Below are 22365 nucleotides of genomic sequence, written 5' to 3'. Positions count from 1 at the left end.
TTCAAAATAATTAAACATTTTAAATATTTAAATTTTTACACTACTTTTATCTATTTTTTAATTCTAATCTTAATCCTAATTCTTAAATTTCTTAACACAAATTTTTGTGAGAGTCTTAATAACTCCTAACTCACCCACACATATTGAGAAGTGAAAAAAAGAAAAGAAAAAAAAAGAGGACAAGAGTGATAGATGATAGAGAAGCGGAAAAGTGAGGGAAAGAAGAAGGGGACCTTAGATGTAAGACTTCGAATTTTTGAAAATTAAATAGTAAGTTATTTATAATTTATAATATTTGTTTATAATTTTAATTTGGTTTTTAATTAATACTCTACAAAACCTTAATTCCCAAATCAAAACCCTAATTTTACCTAACCCTAACCCTAACCCTCACATCTCTTCTCCCCACAGCCGCACACACACGGAAATATGAAAGAAAGAAAGGGAAGAGAGAAAGGGGAAGAGAGTGTGAGCTGCGATGGAAGGAAGTAGAGAAGAGGATAAGGAGTTGTCCCGCGCCGACGTTGCGCCTTACCGTCTGTGAAGCCACGCGTCTTCGTCTCACCGCCGCCGAACGCCTACTGTCGTCCCAGCGTGGCCGTCGAGGAGAAAGAGAGGGCAAGCACAAGGAGGAGGGAGCTACCGTCGCGTCCCATTTCGTGGTCGTTGTGGAGGTCCGCGTCGCCATCGTCATTGCGAGCTGCAACTGCATGTGCCGTCACCGCCGCTGAAGGTCCATCGCCGTCGTCGTTCATTCCAGCCACTATCGCTGTCGTTTATGCCTCCGTTTCGCGCCGTTGTGACTCCCGTCACCGTCAGATCTGTCACTGTCATCAGTTGGTCAGCTTCCTTCACCGTCAGTTGGTCCCTGGAGGTGAGCTTCCTTCAGCCATATTCTTTTTTTTTTCAATTTTATTACTGTAAATCATCACTATACCTTTAATTTTTGATGAAAGTGAATTTGTTGCTGAAATTATAACTGAGCTAATTTTTTTTTGTTGCTGTAAATCATATTTGGAGGTAAATTTTTGTGTTGTTGAAAAATATCACTGAGCCTCGCCTCTCCCCTGTTTGCTGGTTACTGATTTTTCTTATTCTGAGTTATTGATGGTGCTATGGTGTTTCACTGCATTGTTAAGTTTTGTTAATTTTATTGATCCTGATTTCTGAGTTGTTGGTTGCTGCTTTTTCTGATTCTGAGTTATTGATGGTGCTATGGTGCTGATTTTTTTTTATTCTAAACTTGGGCAGAAAAATTGTTTTATAATTAAATAATAAATAAATTATAAATAAACACACTAAAACATAATTATAGTTTAATATGAGCTTTAAAATATCACTTTAAAATGTCTTTCAAATTTAATGTATTACATCAACTAGAATCTAATATAATATTTGATCTCATCAATCATTAACAATTTATCATTCATTAGTCATTATATCACTATTGAACTCATTAAGATAATCACAAAAAAATTTATTGAATATTTGAATTAGCCAAACCAATAATCTAGTCATCTAGTTAATTGAGTTAATTAAATTCATCTATTCCTCCGTTGAATTAAAAACAATGAGTACAAAATGTACAATGTAGTGAAATTCATAATATTAACAGTGAGCAGAGAAAAATGAGCACAACAGTAACCAGAGCTAATCAATAATAATTTAAAGTGATTTATAAACAAAAAATTCATCTAGCAAATTTTATCTAGTATCAATAAAGTCTTTGATAAAATATAGTAGTGAACCCACATCACATGTTCAAAATGAAGTTCCCTTCTATATCAACTTAACTTCTATTAGAAAAATAGCTAAGTCTACAACTGAAAATCACAACCCCACAGTACCATAGTTTCCTTCATACTTTAGATCAGCCATAACAATCTAAGTCAATTAAATTACAAAACAAAATAGTAAAACACAACACACAAATTAAACTTAGTAAAAAACCAATATTCAGTAAAGAACCAAAGCTAATCACAAGATATTCACTAATCAATAAAATCACAATACACAAAACTAGAGCTAATCACAGAAATAGAGCATAAAAAACAAAAAAAATGAAGAACAACTGAACAAGTGGAGAACAAGCGAGCATTGAGCCACTGACCTTCGAAGATGACACTGGCAGACCGTTGATTGACGGACGACATCGACCAGATGACGGCGACACCAAGAAGATGAAGACGAGAGATGGGCCGAGCTTGTGAAAGAAGAGAGCAGGGGTTGAAGAGGATGGACGGACGGCAGCAGTGGCTTGACGGAAGGACGATGGCAATGGCTTGATGAACGGGCAGCGACCGTGGCTCAAAAAGAGGCTATGGTTGGAGAAGGGGGAGTGATTGTGATTCAGAATTTTGCACTTCTGCTCAAGACTGAGAGGAATGAGAGTGAGAGTGAGAGGCATGGTTCAATAAGCCAAATTTAGCAAGAAGGACGACATTTCTTTCAAATCGGCCAATTTTTGGTCTGGTTCAACTGGCCAGTTCACGGCCGATTTAACAATTCTCCACCAATTTTTTGAGCAGCAATTTCAAGAGGTTAATTGGATCGTAATTGCTATAGGTTCACGGTTAGACCGGTCAGACTAGCCAGTCTGATTCCATTTTCAGAACCATGTTTCTATGTTTCTTAAATAATAAAGAAAAAGAAAAAAGACAAAAACAAGTAGTCACGCACATTGCTCCAAAGAATAACAATAATAAAAGAAGTTGAGTCACGTTACTTAATAATGAAGGAATATATTGTCGCCTTTTTACTTATAATTTATGTAAAGACGGTAAGTCAAAGTGACTAATTTGAGAAAGTGAATGCACTGATGGTGACGATGACGGGTTGACGATTAGTACGATGAGTGAAAGAAAATAAAAGATAAAATAAAAATACTACTTTATTTTTTGAGAGAAAGTTAGAGAGATTTTAGTTAATAAAATTTAAATTAAATCTAATTAATAATGTGTTTATTATCTGAAAAATAGAAAAGTCACTCAATTAAATAACCAATTGAATTTGAACCAAGAGATTTTCGTATCCTATAAACATAGTTTGCATGATTTGACGGCTAATGAATTACTACATGCATAAAGTAGGATTTGAACTCGTGACACTTGTTTAAACGAACGAGTGAGTTGACTACTTGACCAACCTAAGTTGGTTACAACATACATAATTATAACAAATAATAACGATTATGATTGCAACAAAAAAAAAAAAGAAGGTAATTGCCATGATCTTTAAAAAAAAAAATGTAACTTACATTTGATGATTTCATTCAACCAAGTGTTGTTTACAAATGAACAATAATGTCAAATTACCTAACAGCAAATCACACAATAAAAATTTTAGAAGGCGAGAGCTTCTAAATTAAAGAGAGAATGATGAGTACTCTATACATATTCATTGTTCATTATTTTTCTGAGATTTTTTGCGGAGTTGTTTCGCCCATTTGAAGCTTATCATAGCCTTACCAAATTTGGCCATACTATTATTATTACTAGACCCATCTTTGCCTTTCTTCTTGTCTTTCTCTGATGATGGAGGAGGGTCTTGGTGTGTATCCCATTGATCAGCCCATGAATCTCCATTATCCATGTTGCTTTTGCAATTTGGGGCACCTTGGATTAGAGACAATTTTCAATGAGCAAACTCTCTTCAAATGTATCTTTACTTCCTATATATATAACTCTTGAAGGATGTTCATCTTTTCCTTTCTTTCAAATCAATGAATATTTCTTGTGACAAGTTTAGTTAAGCTAGGTGGCTTCATTTGTGATGACAAATGTATCTAAATTCTAAATTAAACCTAATGCCTTTACAAATAACCTTTATCTTAATTATGGATATCTCTGAAAACTGTAATTGTGGTAGAATTTATAACCTTTGTTTTTTTAACAAGGTGATTTTAATAATGTACGACATTTTTTTTTCTATCTTAAGTCTTATGACTAATAATACCCTATTGACTAAGTCTTCATGCAACGTATAGGCTAAACAAATAGATCAATGTTGTGGCTAATTTTTTTTTATATTGGATCAGTATGGGTGATTTACTGATTTACGTTAATATTATTATGTTTACTTGTTTAGTATATTATGTTAATATATATGAGAGTAATTAGTCTCAGAAGAAATCCTAAGTAACGATTTCGAATTGGACAAAAACACTAAAAAAAATGTCCAAAAATCGTATGATTTCAAATACAACAAAATACTAAAAAAGTTGTCAAGAAATCGTATGTTACTATTTGTAATAAGAAATCGTAATTATCAATTTCTTTAGAAGAGAATGATAATATTTTAAGAATTTTTTTCTAATAATAATAATAATAATAATAATAAAGTATGAGATACACATTCTTTAATGAAAATTTAAATTACATTTCACATCTTTTTTTCTTCTCCTTCCTCTGTTCTCTCATCATCACTTGTACCTTTACTTTGTGTGTTTTTAGTTTGGTTTTTATTTTCTGAATTTTTATCTTCAATAAATTTTTGTATTATGGTGTATTTTTTTTTTGTAATGTCTTATTTTTCACTTTTATAGGTGGTTCGAGTACAGTGATATATATCTATCAAATTAGAAGAAAGATATATTGATTAGGATTGTCTTTTGTTCATATAAATATTTTAATTAAGAAAAGAGCTCAAATTTATTTGGATAAAAAAATAGATGAAAAGTTCTGCATTCATGTATTTTTTACATGGTTGTTAATCAAGTAATTTCTTCCACATGTGCGTCCCCCACCCTTCATTTGTTTGTCATACACGTGCTACATATAACATGCTGCAACCTAAAGTTTTGCTCAATATAAACCTTCTGCTGTAACGTAAACCTCCTCCTCCTTCTTCTTCTTCTTCTTCTCTGCTCGCGTTCTTTCTTATTGATCTGCATTGCCTTCGTCATTCTCCTCTAGTCGCGTTCATCTTCGCGTTTTTTATTTCGATTTGGTTACATTTATCTTCTTCCTATTTTTCTTTGTTTTCTTCTTTGATCTGCACTTCTGAATCGAAACAATAAATGACTCAACTTCAAATCAGGAGAGCGATTTGGATTACTCTTCTGAAACGAATCAAACTGACAAAATTTGGATTATTCAATTTTGAATCGAATTGAATGGAATGCAATTGCTAATTTGAATTGAATTAAATGGATGGAGGTGTATTGAATTGAATTGATAATATGTAAATTGTAGGCAGAGTTATTTGAATTTGATTTTATATAATGGATTATGTTTCGTCTACTCAGTACTATACAATTGTTTCACCATGAGTACTGTATTCAGTTCACCATGAGTATTGTGTTCGGTTCATTCTGCAGAAAGCTGCTTGAATTTGATTTTATATAATGGATTATGTTTTGTTCATTCAATACTATACAATTGTATTGTGTTCGGTTCACCATGAGTACTATGTTCGATTTGCCTTGAGTACTGTGTTCGGTTCACCATGAATACTGTGTTTGGTTCATTCTGCACTATTCAAAACTCTTCTTCTTCACCTTCTACTGCTTCTTCACCAGAGAGAGAAGGAGGAAAAGACAAAAAAATACAGCAGCAACAACAACAAAAGAATGACGATAGGGTTTCAGGGTTTAGGATTTTAGGATTTAGGGTTTATGGGTTCAGGGTTCAGTGTGTTTCAAACTTTCGGTTCGCCCCGTGTATTAATTTTGGTTCACCGTGTTCATGGTTGAGGGTTTAGGGTTTAGGGTTAAAGGTTTTAGGGGGTTTATGGTTTACGGTAGGGTTCATGGTTTAGGGTTTAGGATTTAGGGTTTAGGGTTAAGGGTTTAGCATTCAGGGTTCAGAGTTCAGTGTGCAGGGTTCATGTTCAGGGTTTAGGGTTTATGGTTTAGCGTGCAGGGTTCAGAGTTCAGAGTTCAGGGTTCGGGTTCAGGGTTTAGGGTTTAGGTTTTAGGGTGTAGGGTTTAGGGTTTAGGTTTTAAGGTTTTAGGGATTTAGGGTTTATGGGTTCAGGGTTCAGTGTTTAGGGTTCTGGTTTTAGTATTTAGGGTTTAGGATTTAGAGTTCAGTGTTTATGGGTTCATAATTTTTTGGTAAAAAGGAGAGCGATTTGGATTACTCTTCTAAAATGAATCAAACTGACAAAGTTTGGATTATTCAATTTGAATCGAATTGAATTGAATGCAATTGCTAATTTGAATTGAACTAAATGGACGGAGGTGATTGAATTGAATTGAATTGATAATATATAAATTGTAGGCAGAGTTATTTGAATTTAATTTTATATAATGGATTATGTTTCGTTCACTCAGTACTATACAATTGTTTCATCATAAGTACTGTGTTCGGTCCATTCTGCAGAAAGCTGTTTGAATTTGATTTTATATAATGGATTATATTTCGTTCACTTAATACTATACAATTGTATTGTGTTCGGTTCACCATGAGTATTGTGTTCGGTTCATTCTGCACTATTCAAAACTCTTCTTCTTCACCTTCTACTGCTTCTTCACCAGAGAGAGAAGGAGGAAAAGATAAAAGAATACAGCAGCAATAACAACAAAAGAATGACGATAAGGAGAAAACACGTGAAGAAGAAGGAACGCGAAAAAGGAGGAGAAGGAGGAACGCGAAGAAGAAGAAGACGCTCCGTACATAAACGAGCGTGAAAAGAAGAAGAAGAAGAAGAAGAAGAAGCGCGAGAGAAGAAGAAGAAGCGTGGGGGAGAAGAAGCGTTGGGTAAGAGCGATTTTGTGTGTGTTGGACGTGTGTATTTCACGTTTCATTTAATGGTATTGGATTTTTTTTTTGTTGGGCCAACTTGGTTACATAGTTACATGAATGTGTAGCATCATGAAAAATATATCTCACAATGTTATAGTAACTTTTTTATAAATCTAAAAATGATAGAGATTTAATTTATTGTTATTTTTATTTGTTATGATTTTTTAAAATAAATATTAGATTCATTCTTAATTTTTAGTTCAATATAAAAAATGTCTATTTTTTTAGATTTAAATATAATTTTTCTTTTTATTTGTAAATGGCGTAAGGCTATTTTAAGAATAAATTGATTTTTCCTGAAAAAAAATTCAAGCTGAGTTGCTAAAGTAATGGGAGAAAAAATTAATTTCCCGTCTTTCGGGTTGACAAACAACTGTATTGGTGAAGTGGGCTCAAAATCTAATTATTGCTTAGCAGCTCATCCCGTACTGCAAAATAACTCTATACTTGAATACCAAAAAGGAAAACAAAAACTATATACTTTACCTTTAAGATGAAATTACCACTTCTATCCTCGATTCAGTCAACTGGTGTTGCTAATACCCAACACATAAAGAGTAATTACACAGTCATTACAATTACAATTTCAAGCCTTCCAAGAGGCCCGAGAGACTCTTATCCTATCCTCTTTCTTTTTCTTCTTCATCTTCTAACTTCGTTTCACTCGTCACACTCTTCACCCTCAATTTTCCAATTTCAGAAACCCTTCAATTTCAATAACACAATGGCAACTACAATTTCAACTCTCACCCTTCGTTTCCCTTCATCCTCTTCCCCCTCTTATCCTACACCCTCCTCTTATCCTGCGCTCACGAAACCTTCCGTCCACTTCCGTTTCCACAACAACCACCGCTCGCTCTCCCACCGCACCACTCACCTCCGCCCCCTAGCCGCCGTCGCCGTACCTGAGAACATCGAGGAGCTTGGCACCAAGATCTCCGGCCTCACCCTGGAAGAGGCCAAGGTCCTCGTCGACTACCTCCAGGACAAGCTCGGCGTCTCCGCCGCGTCCTTCGCCCCCGCTGCTGTCGTTGCCGCACCTGGAGCAGCCGGCGCCGCCGAGGCACCCGCAGCGGTGGAGGAGAAGACGGAGTTCGACGTTGTGATCGAAGAGGTTCCGAGCAACGCGAGAATCGCTGTTATTAAGGCTGTGAGAGGATTGACAACCCTTGCGCTGAAGGAAGCGAAGGAATTGATCGAAGGTTTGCCGAAGAAGTTCAAGGAAGGGGTTTCGAAGGATGAAGCTGATGAAGCAAAGAAGCAGCTTGAAGAAGCTGGTGCCAAAGTTTCCATTGCTTAGGGTTTGTTGTTGCTGTTATATTCTGATTTATTTTTGTGGAATTTTCAGAGAAAACTGTTAATTTTTGTGTAATAGATAATGTTTCTTAGTAAAAAAAAAATGTGTAATTTGATTTTATTGCTTGTCTCTATGGGTTTGGAATCGAATTGAAATTGTAATGAGTTTAAAATGAGGAGCTTTACTTAATTCACTTTTGTTTACGTTGCATTTGAGGTGTTTGTTGAAATGTCTACTTGGGTTTGCACTTGATAGCCGTTTATGGAATTTGGATTGCACTAATTTGATTTATGTTTATTAATTATAGAGAGTAATTTTACTCATGGAACGCTATGGAGTGAATATTAACTCTTAAAGTATATAATAATTTAATAGATGATTCAAGTCGAAGGCATTTGTGTTGTGTATGAAACTATGAATTATTATGAAATGTACCCCCTTAGGATGAGTTGAATATCCTGCATAGACTTTCTCCAACAGTTTCATTTGATAGTGAGTGGAGTGATATGGTTTATCTTATCCTCTGCAGCTCTGCTATATGTGTATCCTATCGTCCAAAGTTGGTTTCTCTATTTATTAAAATGATGTTTTGAAACATCTTAAAAGATCAAGTAATTGTTGTGTAATAGATATGCTTAGTAAATGTTATATTGATTTTTTCCGATAAATTTTGACAATCCAAATAATATTTTACTCTAAATCAGTCATGTTTAATATTTTCAAACATCAATATGAGATGGCAATTTTATTTTTTATTTTTAATAAATAAGAAAGATGTTTTAATTCCAAGCCATGCTCTTGCATAATGACCATTGTTGCATGAATGATACGGCGCAAGAAAAATATGTTTTTGCATGAGTTGGAATTAAAAGATTTATTTATTCATTAAAATATCCATGAGATTATAAAACTCCGCATATAATCAGTTAAAAAGAGAATTAATACTCAGATTAGTCCATAAAATTATACTTGAGTTTCAATTTGATTCCCAAAGTTCAATTTACTCAATTTGATTCTCAAATTTAACATTTGTGACTCAAGCTGATCCTTGATCTTGTTTTTGTCATAAAACTGACGACTAAAGACTTCTTAATGGTTATTTGATGTGTCGCTTGAAACTTTTTGAAACCTTTAAAGCCGTTAGTGATACAAGTGTGATTACCGTCATTCTATCTCAGCAGGCCATTAGTAGTTTTGTGATAAAAATAGAATAAAGAACTAATGTGAGTCACGAATGTTAAATTGGGAATACCAATAAATTAAAACTTAAAAACTAAATTGAAACCCCAATGTAACTTCAGAAATATATCATACTATTAACTCATAAAAAAGATTCACACATCTAAACCATTAAAGTTACATATTTAAAGTCTTTCAAATTACAAGTTTATTTTGTTTTTTGCCTCCTAAAATTTATAATTTTTTGGGTCTTGAGCTAGATCTAGAGTTAATTCACCATCTAATAAATCTGCAGAAGAACTTTGTTATTTTGATCTTTTTGTTTCCACGCGGCATCACGGGAAAGTCTTAACCCAAAACATTGAAATATATGCCTTCGTTTAGCCGTTAGAATTAACCCAATAAGTTATTCACCATCTAATTGAGTTTTTCTTTTTCTCGTCTTTTCTCATCCAACGTCTTGCAGTGTTTTGCTTACTATTTATGAGTGCACTATTTCATAAAACTGCAATAATAATCAAACTACAAATTCTGAAATAAGTAATGCAAATTTGTCTACCCACTCCACTTTAGTGCCACTGTGCCAGTTATTTCTGCTACAACATACAGAAGGGAGTTTTAATACAGAAGTGATTATGTTGACATCCACGTTAGTACCAACATACATCTAAACAATGTGAATAGAAAATTCACAACCACACAGAATCTGAGAAAAAAAAGAAAAACAAGGCACAAAAAGGGGTTCTCTACTCATCCCATTCATCGTTCTTGTAAGATACAAGTGTATCAACCTTGTGAATCTGGATAGACAAAACCAACAAAGTTATCAATAGCCAATAAAGCAAGATCGGGTGCCATGTGTAAATGTAAAATCACCGAATTGCGAATGTCATATTCACCTTGGTGTCAAAGGAATGCAACTTCACCATTTGTGGATTCGCAATAAGTTTTGGATCACTCTCAATCCAAGTGAATGGGACTGCAAGATCCTTGTCAGTGTATGCTAACACATCAAAAACACCTGAAAGATAAAAGATAGTGCAACCATATTGGTCAGTAGAAGAGGAATGTAAAAACATTGGATATTCATAGAGAACTTCAAAATTGCAGAATGTGATTCTTACAAGGTTCATCCAGGCAAGGCAAATAGGTGATGCTTGAAGCAATCTGCCTCATAATTGCTTGTATCTCTCTCATGATTTCTTTGTCACTCTTTTCCCTTGATACACTGAAAGATTAAAAATATAAATCAATTAGGAAGAAGTTTAAGTGCAGGAAAATAGAAAAGGAAATTAAAGGTAGAATAGGATTTTGTTATGCCGGTATTACCCACCCCTTCTCCACAACCTCGCTATCGGTCTCAATGCTGAAGTTCCACCTTTCAAGGACTTCACCGGTGGCCTTGCTCATTATAACAAGGACAATCCTCTGCAACTTTCCAGCTTCAAGCCATTCTTTTCAACATTCATAATTCAGACACAAGCTCAATCATCAGCAATGGGGCAACAATTATATCACAACAGAAACTACTTCACTCTAAAATTAAGTAGGTAACTACTTGTTGAAAGCATTTTACACGATGACCATCAACTTTAAGGCTGAATCAAGTTTAATCAAACCTCATTTCAGTAAAACTTCAAATCAAAATGAATATCGACCTTAAGATTGAATTAAGTTTTATCAAACCCCAGTTCACTACATCAAATCAAAATGAGCATCGACCTTAAGATTGAATTAAGTTTAAGCAATTTCTCATCATCATATGACATCTACCTTAAGATTGAATCAAGTTTAATCAACCCCGATATCGGACGAAGCCAAACCAAAAACGAACATGTAGATCCCCATTCCTTTAAAACCTCACATAGCATGATTAATTCTTTTCCTAAATGACAAGCATAGTTGGCTTAAAAATGATTATAATGATATATGTTTGAACATAAAAAAAAAAAATTAATCCAACAACACGCATAGTTCCAACCACACAACGATTCAATTACTTTTAGGTCACAAATTACCAGAAAGCTGAGCAGTTAAATTGGCTATAAAAGATTTAACACCCTCATCTTCAGTAAGCAACATTGGGAGACCGTATTTCTTCACCTTCACAAAGCTTTCTTCTGGATACACTCCTCGGTTGTAAAGGATGCTGAACAATATTCCCACTCATTAATCTCAAATTATAAAATTCGAAATTTATTCATTTATTTCTAAAGAACACATCCCAAAAACTAGAAATAAAAATTAGTGCCGGCACAGAGGACCAAACCTGTTAGCAGCATATCCTGATAAAAAAAAAAAAAAAAAAAGAACACAAAAGTTAAAAAAAAAAAAAAGAAATGGGAGAAAAAGGAACAAATGGAGGGTGCTTATGAATACCGAAGAACTCGCTAACAATTGCTGCAGAACCACGTAGGGTGATTATGTCTTTGGTAACCGTTCTTGCGGCCATGGCGGAAGTTGAGTCCAATTTGTTTTGAAATGAAGAGCGATAGTTCTGATCGACGATTTGTGTGGAATTGATTTTGGTGAGGAAGAGGAATGGGCGCTTGAAGAAACAGTGATGAGTGTGCAGTTTGAAGTGATTTTGAAAAGCGGAAGGGAAAAAGGGGCCAATAAATTAGGGATTTGAAAGGATTAGAAACTTGTATGGGAAGCGCAGCGTAACGGCTAGTTTATCTTTTTTTTTTGTTGAGTATCATCGTGGGCCTTTGGTGGGCCGTGATATTTTACAACAGCGTTTTGCTTTTTTATGTTAATAACGGTCGATAGGAGAAGTTTGGGAAATATTTTTCTTTGGGCAAACTCTTTGGTCATTATGAGTTTGGTATCAAATTTGTCACTTACTTATTAGAAAAAAAATTTTAAATGTCCTGACAATTATTTCGAAAGAGAATGAGACTCTCAACATAAAAAATATTCTTTTGGCCTATGATTTTTACTTTATGAGACTGATTAGCCCCTCTATCAATATTTTCTTCTTTCTATATTAATGGAATAAGCTTACATGACATGTTAAACTGTTGATTTATATATTAAAAATCAACTAGGATTAACAAATCAGAAATCTCGTTATCCTTTAATCAGAAAGGCAGTGCAAAAGAATGTGCCTCATATTGTAGAAGTCAGAGAGATAGAAGCATCCAAGGCATTACTGACATTTGATACTGTCAAGAATGCAGATGACGCTTTTACTTTTAATTTGAATAGCCTGCTTCAATTTTTTCAGAGCGTTGGGAGATGGGAGGAGTCTGTACGATGTGAATCTAGAAGGGTATGGTTGGAGTGTTATGGGATGCCCATACATGTTTGGTCGTCGGAAACGTTCAAAACATTAGGTGGACTATGGGGCGAGGTGATTCAGTGTGATATAAGATCAGAGGGGGCGAGGTCGTTTAGAGCTGGGCGCATTCAGGTTGATACATGCAACTTCGACGTCATTAGGGAGTGGGTTCACATTTCTGTCGGCGATAGTGGCTTCGATGTCTTCGTGAAAGAGGTGGGGGTGGAGGATCATGGTACAGAGAATTCTGTGGAGGGCCACCACGAATGCATTGAGATCGGTATCTCTGGGACTCCTGGTGGTATTATGCCGAGGGGGGAGACGTTGTGGGATCCGGCGGCGACTCTGATGCCTGCTGCCACGAAGAAGGGGGATTTTGAGGAGGATAGAATAGTAAATTTGGATGTAATTTTGAATGATTCTCGAACGGATTATTTGAATTTGAATGGTGCTAATAAGATAACCGATTATGATTATTGCGCCGAGTTTAATGGAATTGTGGGTTGTAAGGGATATGTGTTGAATGAGGAGACGGAATCGGAAAGGACAATCTCACAAGATCTTGGCACGAGTATAGGTGAGGGGTTTCATAGGGGTACAAGGATATGTGGGTTTAAGAAGAAGTGCTTGGCTTTTGGTTTAACAAAGTCTTATTCTAAGTCCGATGGGCATGAGTTGGGCTTGCAAAAAAATGGCCCAAAACTCAAACAATTAGAGAACGGGCAAAGGAGTGTTTTGGAGGTGGATTGGGCTGCACAGACCCGGATGGTCACCACGCAGATTACCGGGTTACACTATGTGGATGATGGGGTGGTGGGGAGTGCTGCTGAGGAACTTGCGGAGGGCACGCAGGGCACCAATGCGTCCGGTTTGGACGACGGTGGAAGGCAGGTGGTCCCAAGGAACTGCGCTGATGGGGAAGATGGGGTTGTGGGGGAGCGTTGCCGATGAACGGGCGGAGGACACGAGGGGCACCAACGACCCCGATTCGGTCGATGGTGGCAGACCGGTGGTCTTGGCGCGGGGTGTGCGACGGGGTCCAAGGCACTGCGATGATGGGGCTGCCACTAGTACGGGCGACCGAAGGGCTGACCAGGGACCATGTGAAGCTGAGAACCTCAGATCCTGGGAGGCTATTAATGGGTACGAACCTGTGAATAATGATGGCAGCAACAAAGCGAACCTGGTGGAGGAGCGAAATTTGACGAATGGTGACCTTGAGACGGCAAATTTGAGGCCGGCTAATTTGGCGAAGGACGGAAATGGTAACGCTCAAGTTCCTGGTGGGAAGTTGGCAGGGACCGGTGTTAATGAGGCCAGAAGGAAGGAGACAGCGCCCAGGGCAGACACAACGACGGATGGACAACTGCAAGGTGGTGTCAGCAGAAGTAGGACTGCGGTGGCTGATGCTGAGTCTGAAACTGAGGCAGAGCGCTGGAACGAGGTTGATGAGACCATATTCACCAAGCAACAACAAGAAAAGGAAAATGCGGAGGCCTGGACTTTAGCGGTGGAGTCGGGGGCTGTGTTATTAGATGAAGAAGCAGATATAATGGCGATCTTGCAAGCTCAGAACGAAAAAATAGCAGCGAAAAGAAAGCTAGCGAAACAGAAAGAAAAAGCCAGAAGGAGTCGGCCTAAGAATCACAATAAGGTGTGTAAAAATATTTTCAAATGATTTATAGCTGCTGGAATATTAGGGGTTTGAGGGGGGATGGAAAGCTGAGCATGGTTAAAACTTTGAAGAAAAACTATAAATTAAATATGTTAGGTCTGCTTGAAACTAAGAGGGAGGTGATTACTAAATTTGATGTTACTCAAATTTGGGGGTGCAGTAATGTAAGATGGGAGTATGTAGAATCTACTGGGGCCTCTGGAGGTTTGCTATTAATGTGGGATGATGAGTTGTTTAAAGCCAGTAATTGTTATAAAGGGAAAAGATGGTTGTGTATTGAAGGAGTGGTAATGAAAAGCAGGTTTAGGTGTGCTGTTTGCTTGGTGTATGGAGCGCTTATGAGAGAGGAGAAGCGTGAGGTATGGGAGGAGTTGAGTTATATTGTGGGGTTGTGTCAAGTCCCATTATGTTTCTTGGGAGATTTTAATGAGATAGTCCATGTTGAGGAACGCAAAGGGGCGACTAGTCTACCGGTGACCGCGGAAGAGTTTCGGAGCTGGATGCAGGATATGCAGCTAGTAGACTTACCTATTGTTGACAGGAAGTTCACATGGTTCAGGGGTCAATCTTGTAGTCGGATTGACAGGGCGTTGGTCAGCATAGAGTGGGTAGAAGAATATCCAGATATTCGGTTAAAAGGTGGACCAAGAGGGCTGTCTGATCACTGTCCATTGATCTTGGAGGATATAAGGGTTAGGGGAGGTCCAAGACCTTTCAGAAGCCTGGATGCTTGGTTTACACATGAGAGATTTCTGAGATTGGTTAAAAATGAATGGAGGAATTTAGGAGAGGCTCAGTTCACGTGCAAGCTGAAAGCATTAACGGTACCCTTGCGGAAATGGCACAAGGATAACTTTGGGGACATGGATAAGCGGCTGATGATGTTTGAGGAGGAGATTAAGAAGATAGACAATCTGGTTAGTGGAGGTACATATGATGGTACTATGGAGGCTAGGAGGAAGGCATTGGTCAGCGTTTGTGAAAAGTGGTATGTTAGGAAGGAGATCCACTGGAAGCAGATGTCTCGATCGAAACATGCGCGGAACATGGACAAAAATACTAGGTACTTCCACAACATTGCCTCTGCCAGAAGAAGGAATAATAGGATTGATGCTCTGATGATTCATGGATGGCTAGTGAGGAATCAGACTAGAATAAAGGTAGCGATTATAGGGTTTTATAAAGAGCTCTATTGACAGGAGTATGGCCCAAATATTGGTTTTCGGGATGGGTTGGTAAAGCAAATCGATGGAGATACAGCTAGAGGTCTGGAGGTAATGCCGTCTGTGGAGGAAATTAGAGGGGCAGTGTGGGACTGTGAATCTTCTAAGGCCCCGGGTAATGATGGGATATGAACTTCATCAAACAGTGCTGAGAGGAGATTGGAAATGAATTCACTGCAGCTGTAATTGGTTTCTTCCAAAATGCGAAACTACCGACTAATGCGAACGTCACTTGGGTGACGCTAGCTCCGATGTATGTGGGTGCTAAGGAGATTAAGGATTTTCGACCGATCAGTATGGTTGGGTGTGTTTATAAGGTGATATCGAAGATATTGGTGAGCAGAATAAGATCAGTAATGCCGGGTTTGGTGGGGGAGACACAGAGTGCTTTTGTGAAGGGTAGGAAAATTCATGATGGGGCCCTTATCGCATGTGAGACGGTCCACTGGCTTAAGGAACGGAGGAAGAAAGCAGCAATTATTAAGCTAGATTTTCAGAAAGCTTGTGATAGGGTCAGGTGGAGCTTTGTGGCTTTTGTGTTGCAGAAGATGGGATTTGGGCAAAGATGGAGAGATTGGATGAAGGAATGTATAAGCTCAGCCACTATGTCATTGTTGGTTAATGGGTCCCCATCCAAGCCATTCAAAATGGAGAGGGGCCTCAGACAAGGTGACCCACTATCCCCTCTCCTCTTTGTTCTGGTGGTTGACGTGCTGCATCGGATGCTAGGAGAAGCAGTAAGGAACGGGCGAATTGCTCCTTTATTGGTTGGGCGTGATCTTATTTAGTTATCGCATCTTCAATTTGCAGATGATACTATCTTGTTCTGCCCTCCAGATACAGAGACGATAGTGAACTATAAGCGACTGCTACGCTGTTTTGAGCTTATGTCCGGTTTGAGTATCAATTTCGATAAATCTAATCTGATCCCGGTTAACTGTGAGAAGGAGTGGGTGACACATGCTTGTGGTGTTTTGGGATGCAAGGAAGCAGTACTACCTGTTAGATACCTCGGGATATCTCTAGGAGCTAATCCGTGCTTGGTGAAAACTTGGAAACCGATCATAGATAAGGTGGAAGGAAAACTTAGCTTATGGAAAGCAAAGGTTCTGAATAAAGCAGGCAAGCTGGTCTTCATCAAGTCGGTGTTGAATAGTCTTCCGATATATTATCTCAGTCTGTATAAGATGCCAAAAGCAGTTGCAGACAAGCTGATTGCATTACAGAAGAGATTTTTGTGGAGTAATGATGACGGAAACTACGGTATTCCGCTAGTCAAGTGGGAAGTGGTTCACGCACCCAAAAGGGCTAGAGGATTAGGGGTAGGAGATGCCGTACTAAGGAACACAGCGCTTCTGTTTAAGTGGTGGTAGAGATTCTCAAAAGAGGACTGTCCGCTGTGGAAGAAGGTGGTTTGCTCATGTAATAATTTGAGGCCTCATGCAATGCTATCTTCTCAGACATTACATGTCAAGGGGGGCCCGTGGAAAGACATATGTCAATTGAATATTAAAGAACAACAGGTGAAGGAAAAAATGGTAAGTGGGCTGGCGATGGAAGTAGAAAACGGGAGAAGAACACTTTTTTGGGAGGATAATTGGATACAAGGGGGTCCTTTGCAAGTGAGCTTTCCAATACTCTTCTCTGTTTCAAACCAACAGGGATCCGTGATAGAGGACTGTGGGTTTTGGGATGGGCTAGAGTGGATCTGAAAATTCCAGTGGAGGCGAGAGTTGTTCCAATGGGAGTTGAAACTTGTTCACCAACTTCATGAGAGATTATGGCCAGTTAAGTTGTCAACTGGAAAAGAGGATAATGTTGTATGGAAATGTGATAATGCAGGTGTGTTTTCTACTAACTCGTTTTTGCAGGTGTTGCATTCAGAGACTCTTCCTGCGGATATTACGAGCTATAGCTTCACAAGCTCGCTTTGGAGAGGACTAGTTCCTCCGAGAATTGAGCTTTTTACTTGGTTTGTGCTAGTCGGTAGAGTTAATACTAAAGAACGATTAAGCAGATTAGGAGTTATTCCATAGAGTGATATTGTGTGTGTTTTATGTAAAAAAGAGGTGGAATTTGTACAACACCTATTTCTTTCATGTGAGTTTACGTGGCAGGTGTGGTGCGCTTGGCTGAGGTGTTTTGATAGAGAGTGGGTTGTCCCAGGAACCATTAAAGAACTGTTTGAGAGTTGGTCTGGCTGGCCTAACAGAAAACAGGAGAGGAAGATGTGGCTGACTGGGTTCTTTGCAGTGATTTGGAATATTTGGCTGGAACGTAACAACAGGATTTTCAACAATAAAGAAACAGGTGTTGATATCGTCCAAAGAAAGACGTTTTTGAGCTACAAGGAGTGGACTGGTACTGATCCTCTTGGTTGTTGATGGTAATGCCGGAGATGACAGGGGTTCATTTTTGTGTTCTACTTTGTTTGGTATGACTGTTTTAGTTGCTCCACTTTAATGTGTTGAGCTTTCTTTATTTCAAAAAAAAAATTTATTATTATTTTTTATTATTTTTTTAAATATATTAGCTAAATTTATTGTGCAAAACTAAAAAATATTAGTAATTTTTAAATTATTTTTACTTATAAAAATTAAATGGAGGATATATTAGTGATTAACGTGTCACATAAATATATTTTAAAGAGAGATCATTGACAGATGGACTAATCAATATCATGAAGTTAAATATCAATGGTTGAAAATGGTATTTTTTTTGTTCGGGAGCTTTGTAGTCTTTCAAAAAAATTATCAGAGATTGGGTTGGGTATCTATTCTACTTTTTATGCTTTTTTTTTGAAGCACATCAAGCTCAACACATTTAAGTGGAGCAAACATACAAACATAAAAACAAAAAAACAAAAAAACAGATAAACTAATCTCCTGGCATCTCTTGTATTACCCTCAACCACCAATAGGATCCTCACCATTCCACTCAGTGTAGGTGGACAACGTCCTTGTTTGAATGATGTCAATGTTTACTCCTTGATGATTAAAAATTCTGGCATTACGTTCCAACCAGACGTTCCAAATCACTGCAAAGAACGCCGTCATCCACATCTTCTGCCCTTGTCGTCTGTTGGGCATGGCACCCCAACTCTCAAACAGCTCTTTAAGGGTTCCAGGAATCACCCACTCCCTACCAAAGGACCGCAACCAAAAGCACCACAGCTGCCATGTTACCTCACACAGAAGGAATAAGTGCTCAACAGATTCTACCCCCTTGTTACACAAGACACAAATATTATCACCGTTAGTAACAACTCCTAGTCTAGTTAACCTTTCCTTAGTCTTAACTCTACCAACTAGCACAAACCATCCAAAAAGCTCAATTCTTGGGGGTACCCAGCCTCTCCAGAGTGCACTTGTGAAACTATAGCTCGTGATCTCATTTGGCAGCGTCTCTGATTGTATGACCTGCATAAAGGACTTCGTAGAAAAGATACCTTTATTATCAAACTTCCACACAACGTTATCCTCGCTCTCAGATGACAGCTTCACTGGCCCTAACCGCTCATGTAGCTGATGGACAAGTTCTAATTCCCATTGGAATAACTCCCTCCTCCATTGGAAGTTCCAGATCCACTCCATCCCATCCCAGAACCCACAGTCCCCAATGACAGCCCCTTGTTGTCCTGATATAGAGAAGAGTCTTGGAAATCTCTCTTTCAGAGGACCATCCTGAACCCAGTTATCTTCCCAAAACCGAGTTTTCCTACCACTACCTACCTCCATCGCCAGTCCACTAACCAATTTTTCTCGGACCCTTTGCTCTTTGACATTCAGCTGACATATGTCTTTCCAAGGCCCCCCTTTTACCGGTAAAGACTGAGTTGCTAACATGACAGAAGGATTCAACTTGTTGCAAGAGCAAACAATCTTCTTCCACAGCGGACAATCCTCCTTTAAAAAACGCCACCACCACTTAAACAGAAGTGCGGTGTTCCGAAGAACAGCATCCCCAACCCCCAAGCCCCCAACCTTCTTTGGAGCCTGGACCAGCTCCCATTTAACCATCGGCATACCATTGGTTTTGTCCTCCTTGCACCATAGAAAGTTCCTTTGCAATGCAATCAGCTTGTCCGCCACTGCCTGCGGCATCTTATACAAACTCAGGTAATACATGGGTAGGCTATTCAGTACTGATTTGATGAGGACAAGCTTCCCTGCTTTATTCAACACCTTTGCTTTCCATAAACTGAGCTTCTTTTCTACCTTATCTATAATTGGTTTCCACGTCTTCACCAGGCGCGGATTTGCCCCTAAGAAAATCCCAAGGTATCTAACCGGTAGATCAGCTTGCTGGCACCCCAGTAGGCCACACGCCTAGTCAATCCACTCTTGCTCGCAGTTCAGTGAGATCAAACTCGACTTATCAAAATTAATGCTCAGCCCAAACATCAGCTCAAAACTCCGCAGCAGCCTCTTGTAATTTACGATTGTTTCCATCTCTGGCGGGCAGAACAAGATCGTGTCATCTGCAAATTGAAGATGTGACAGTTCAATATGATCTCCTCCAACCAACAGTGGAGCAATCCGCCCGTTCCTGATGGCTACCCCCAACATCCTATGCAGAACATCCACCACAAGTACAAACAGCAGTGGCGAAAGTGGGTCTTCTTGTCTTAGTCCCCTTTCCATCTTGAACGGCTTTGAAGGTATCCCATTTACCAGGATGGACATAGCAGCTGTAGTAACACACTCCTTCACCCAATTCCTCCACCGTAGGCCGAATCCCATCTTCTGTTGCACAATATCTACAAAACTCCATCTCACTCTATCATAAGCCTTCTGAAAATCCAGCTTGATGATAGCCGCTTTCTTTTTCCGTGCCTTCAGCCAATGAACTGTCTCACAGGCTATGAGTGCGCCATCATGAATCTTCCTACCTTTTACAAATGCTGTCTGAGTCTCACCCACCAACCTTGGCATAACAGACCTCATCCTCCTCACCAACACCTTGGAGATCACTTTATACATACACCCCACCATACTAATTGGCCGGAAGTCCTTCACCTCCTTTGCACCCTCCAACTTCGGTGCTAGTGTCACCCAAGTTACATTCAAATCCATTGGTAACTTAGCACTTTGGAAGAATCCTAGTACTGCCGCAATGAATTCCGGGCCAATGTCCTCCCAGCATTTCTTTATGAAGTTCAAGTTATACCCATCACTCCCTGGCGCCTTTGATGAACCGCAATCCCACACTGCCTCCTTGATTTCATCCTCCGATGGCAATACCTCTAATGCTTCAGCCTCATCTCTACTAATCTGGTTAACCAACCCATCCCTGACACCAATCCTTGGAGAATATTCCTGCCGATATAGATCTTTGTAAAATCCCCTAATTGCACCTTTAATCCTGGCCTGATTCCGCACAAGTCTTCCATTGATCATCAGAGCATCAATCCTGTTATTCCTTCTTCTGGCCGAGGCAATGTGATGGAAGTACCTGGTATTCTTATCCATGTTGGCCGCATGCTGGGACCGAGACATCTGTTTCCAGTGGATTTCCTTCCTGATGTACTATTTTTCACAAAAACTCACCAGCGCCTTCCTTCTCGCCTCTGTTGTACCATCATAGATCCCATTGCTAACTAAATTGTCCAGTCTTGTGATCTCCTCTTCAAACCTCATCAGTCTCTTATCCGTGTCTCTGAATGTATCCTTATGCCATTGCCGCAGAGGACCTGTTAAAGCCTTCAGTTTACACATGAACTGAGCATCACCCAAGCTTCTCCATTCAGTTTTCACCATACTCAGAAAACCCTAAACCAGGAATTCAGGCTTCTGAATGGTCTAGGGCCCCCTTCAAACCTTGTCCCTTCCACAATTAACGAGCAGTGATCAGACAACCCCCGCGGACCACCTTTTAGCCGGATATTCGGGAATTTCTCCATCCATTCTACAGTGACCAAAACCCTATCAATCCGACTACAGGACCGACCTCGAAACCATGTGTATTTTCTATCAGTAAGAGGTAAATTCAACAGCTGCATGTCCGCCACCCAGCTCTTAAACTCTTCTGATGTTGTCGGCACGTTATTTACCCCTTTGCGCTCCTCAGCTTGTAAAATTTCATTAAAGTCCCCAAAAAACAAAACAGTACCTGACACAAACCCGCCACATAAATGAGCTCTTCCCATACCCTCCCGCTTCTCCTCCCTCCCATGGGCTCCGTACACTAAACAAAAAGCACAATGGAAATTGGTCTTTGTTAATGTGCTGTCAATGCACAACCACTGCTCACCTTTATGACAATCCTGTACTTTAAACATTCCCTCATCCCACATCAATAATAGACCCCCAGCCGTCCCTACAGACTCCACAAACTCCCACCCAACAGAACTATGACCCCACAGTCGGGCAGCATCATACTTAGTAAGCACTTCTCTTTTTGTTTCTAGCAATCCTAACATGTTCAAATTATATTTCTTCTTCAACGATTTCACCATACTTAACTTTCCGTCTCCCCTCAACCCCCTAATATTCCAACAGCTGACAATCATTTAATCCATATTTTACTCACCTTAGGTTTACTCTTCAGCCGACTCCTTCTTACTTTTTCCTTTTGCTTCGCCAACCTTTTCTTTGCCGCTATTTTCTCGTTTTGTTCTTGCAGAATCCTCATAATATCATCCTCCTCATCATACAAAATAGCTCCCGATTCTACTGCCAGAGCCCAGGTTGCTTCAATATCTTCTCATAATATCTTCTCTTTTTTTTTCTTCTAAAATGTTATTTGTCAGGAATAGGAATGGATCCTCTCAAATTTCTTTTCAATTAAGGGAGTAAAATATGATCTCTAATCCTTCAATACTTTTTCTCTCATATTTTTTTTATGTTTTTTTTATCCCACTTATAAAATTAATGGTAAAAGATTATATTTTACCTCTTTAAAAAATAAAAAAATAAAAAATCCATTTCATCGGAAATAATTTCTCGATATATATACTCTTT

The 22365-nt window shown here is 38.7% G+C and overlaps 2 protein-coding genes across 2 annotated transcripts; one reads left to right on the top strand and one right to left on the bottom strand.

The window, feature by feature from the left end:
• Nucleotides 7305–8253, top strand: LOC107623927 (50S ribosomal protein L12, chloroplastic). The gene has a single exon (XM_016326330.2). The coding sequence runs from the start codon at nt 7471–7473 to the stop codon at nt 8044–8046; it is 576 nt and encodes a 191-aa protein (XP_016181816.1). The 5' UTR covers nt 7305–7470; the 3' UTR covers nt 8047–8253.
• Nucleotides 9718–11852, bottom strand: LOC107624467 (mitotic spindle checkpoint protein MAD2). The gene is made up of 7 exons (XM_016326956.2): nt 11602–11852; nt 11492–11507; nt 11241–11371; nt 10556–10676; nt 10347–10450; nt 10122–10243; nt 9718–10022 (listed from the first exon to the last, which is right to left on the bottom strand). The coding sequence occupies exons 1-7, from the start codon at nt 11672–11674 to the stop codon at nt 9969–9971; spliced, it is 621 nt and encodes a 206-aa protein (XP_016182442.1). The 5' UTR covers nt 11675–11852; the 3' UTR covers nt 9718–9968.

The sequence above is a fragment of the Arachis ipaensis genome, chromosome B10 (genome assembly GCF_000816755.2).
Source record: "Arachis ipaensis cultivar K30076 chromosome B10, Araip1.1, whole genome shotgun sequence".
Classification (NCBI taxonomy): domain Eukaryota; kingdom Viridiplantae; phylum Streptophyta; class Magnoliopsida; order Fabales; family Fabaceae; genus Arachis; species Arachis ipaensis.
The sequence above is the reverse complement of the archived record's forward strand: the minus strand, read 5'-3'. Positions and strand labels throughout refer to the sequence as shown.

What these genes read in the sequence shown, in the direction of transcription:
- LOC107623927 (XM_016326330.2), top strand. Translation starts at nt 7,471, where the DNA reads ATGGCAACTACAATTTCAACTCTCACCCTTCGTTTCCCTTCATCCTCT.
- LOC107624467 (XM_016326956.2), bottom strand. Translation starts at nt 11,674, where the DNA reads ATGGCCGCAAGAACGGTTACCAAAGACATAATCACCCTACGTGGTTCT. An exon ending in TTTAACTGCTCAGCTTTCTG is followed by an intron (nt 10,677 to 11,240) that starts GTAATTTGTGAC and finishes AATGTTGAAAAG; the next exon opens with AATGGCTTGAAGCTGGAAAG. An exon ending in TGCATTCCTTTGACACCAAG is followed by an intron (nt 10,023 to 10,121) that starts GTGAATATGACA and finishes TTGTCTATCCAG; the next exon opens with ATTCACAAGGTTGATACACT.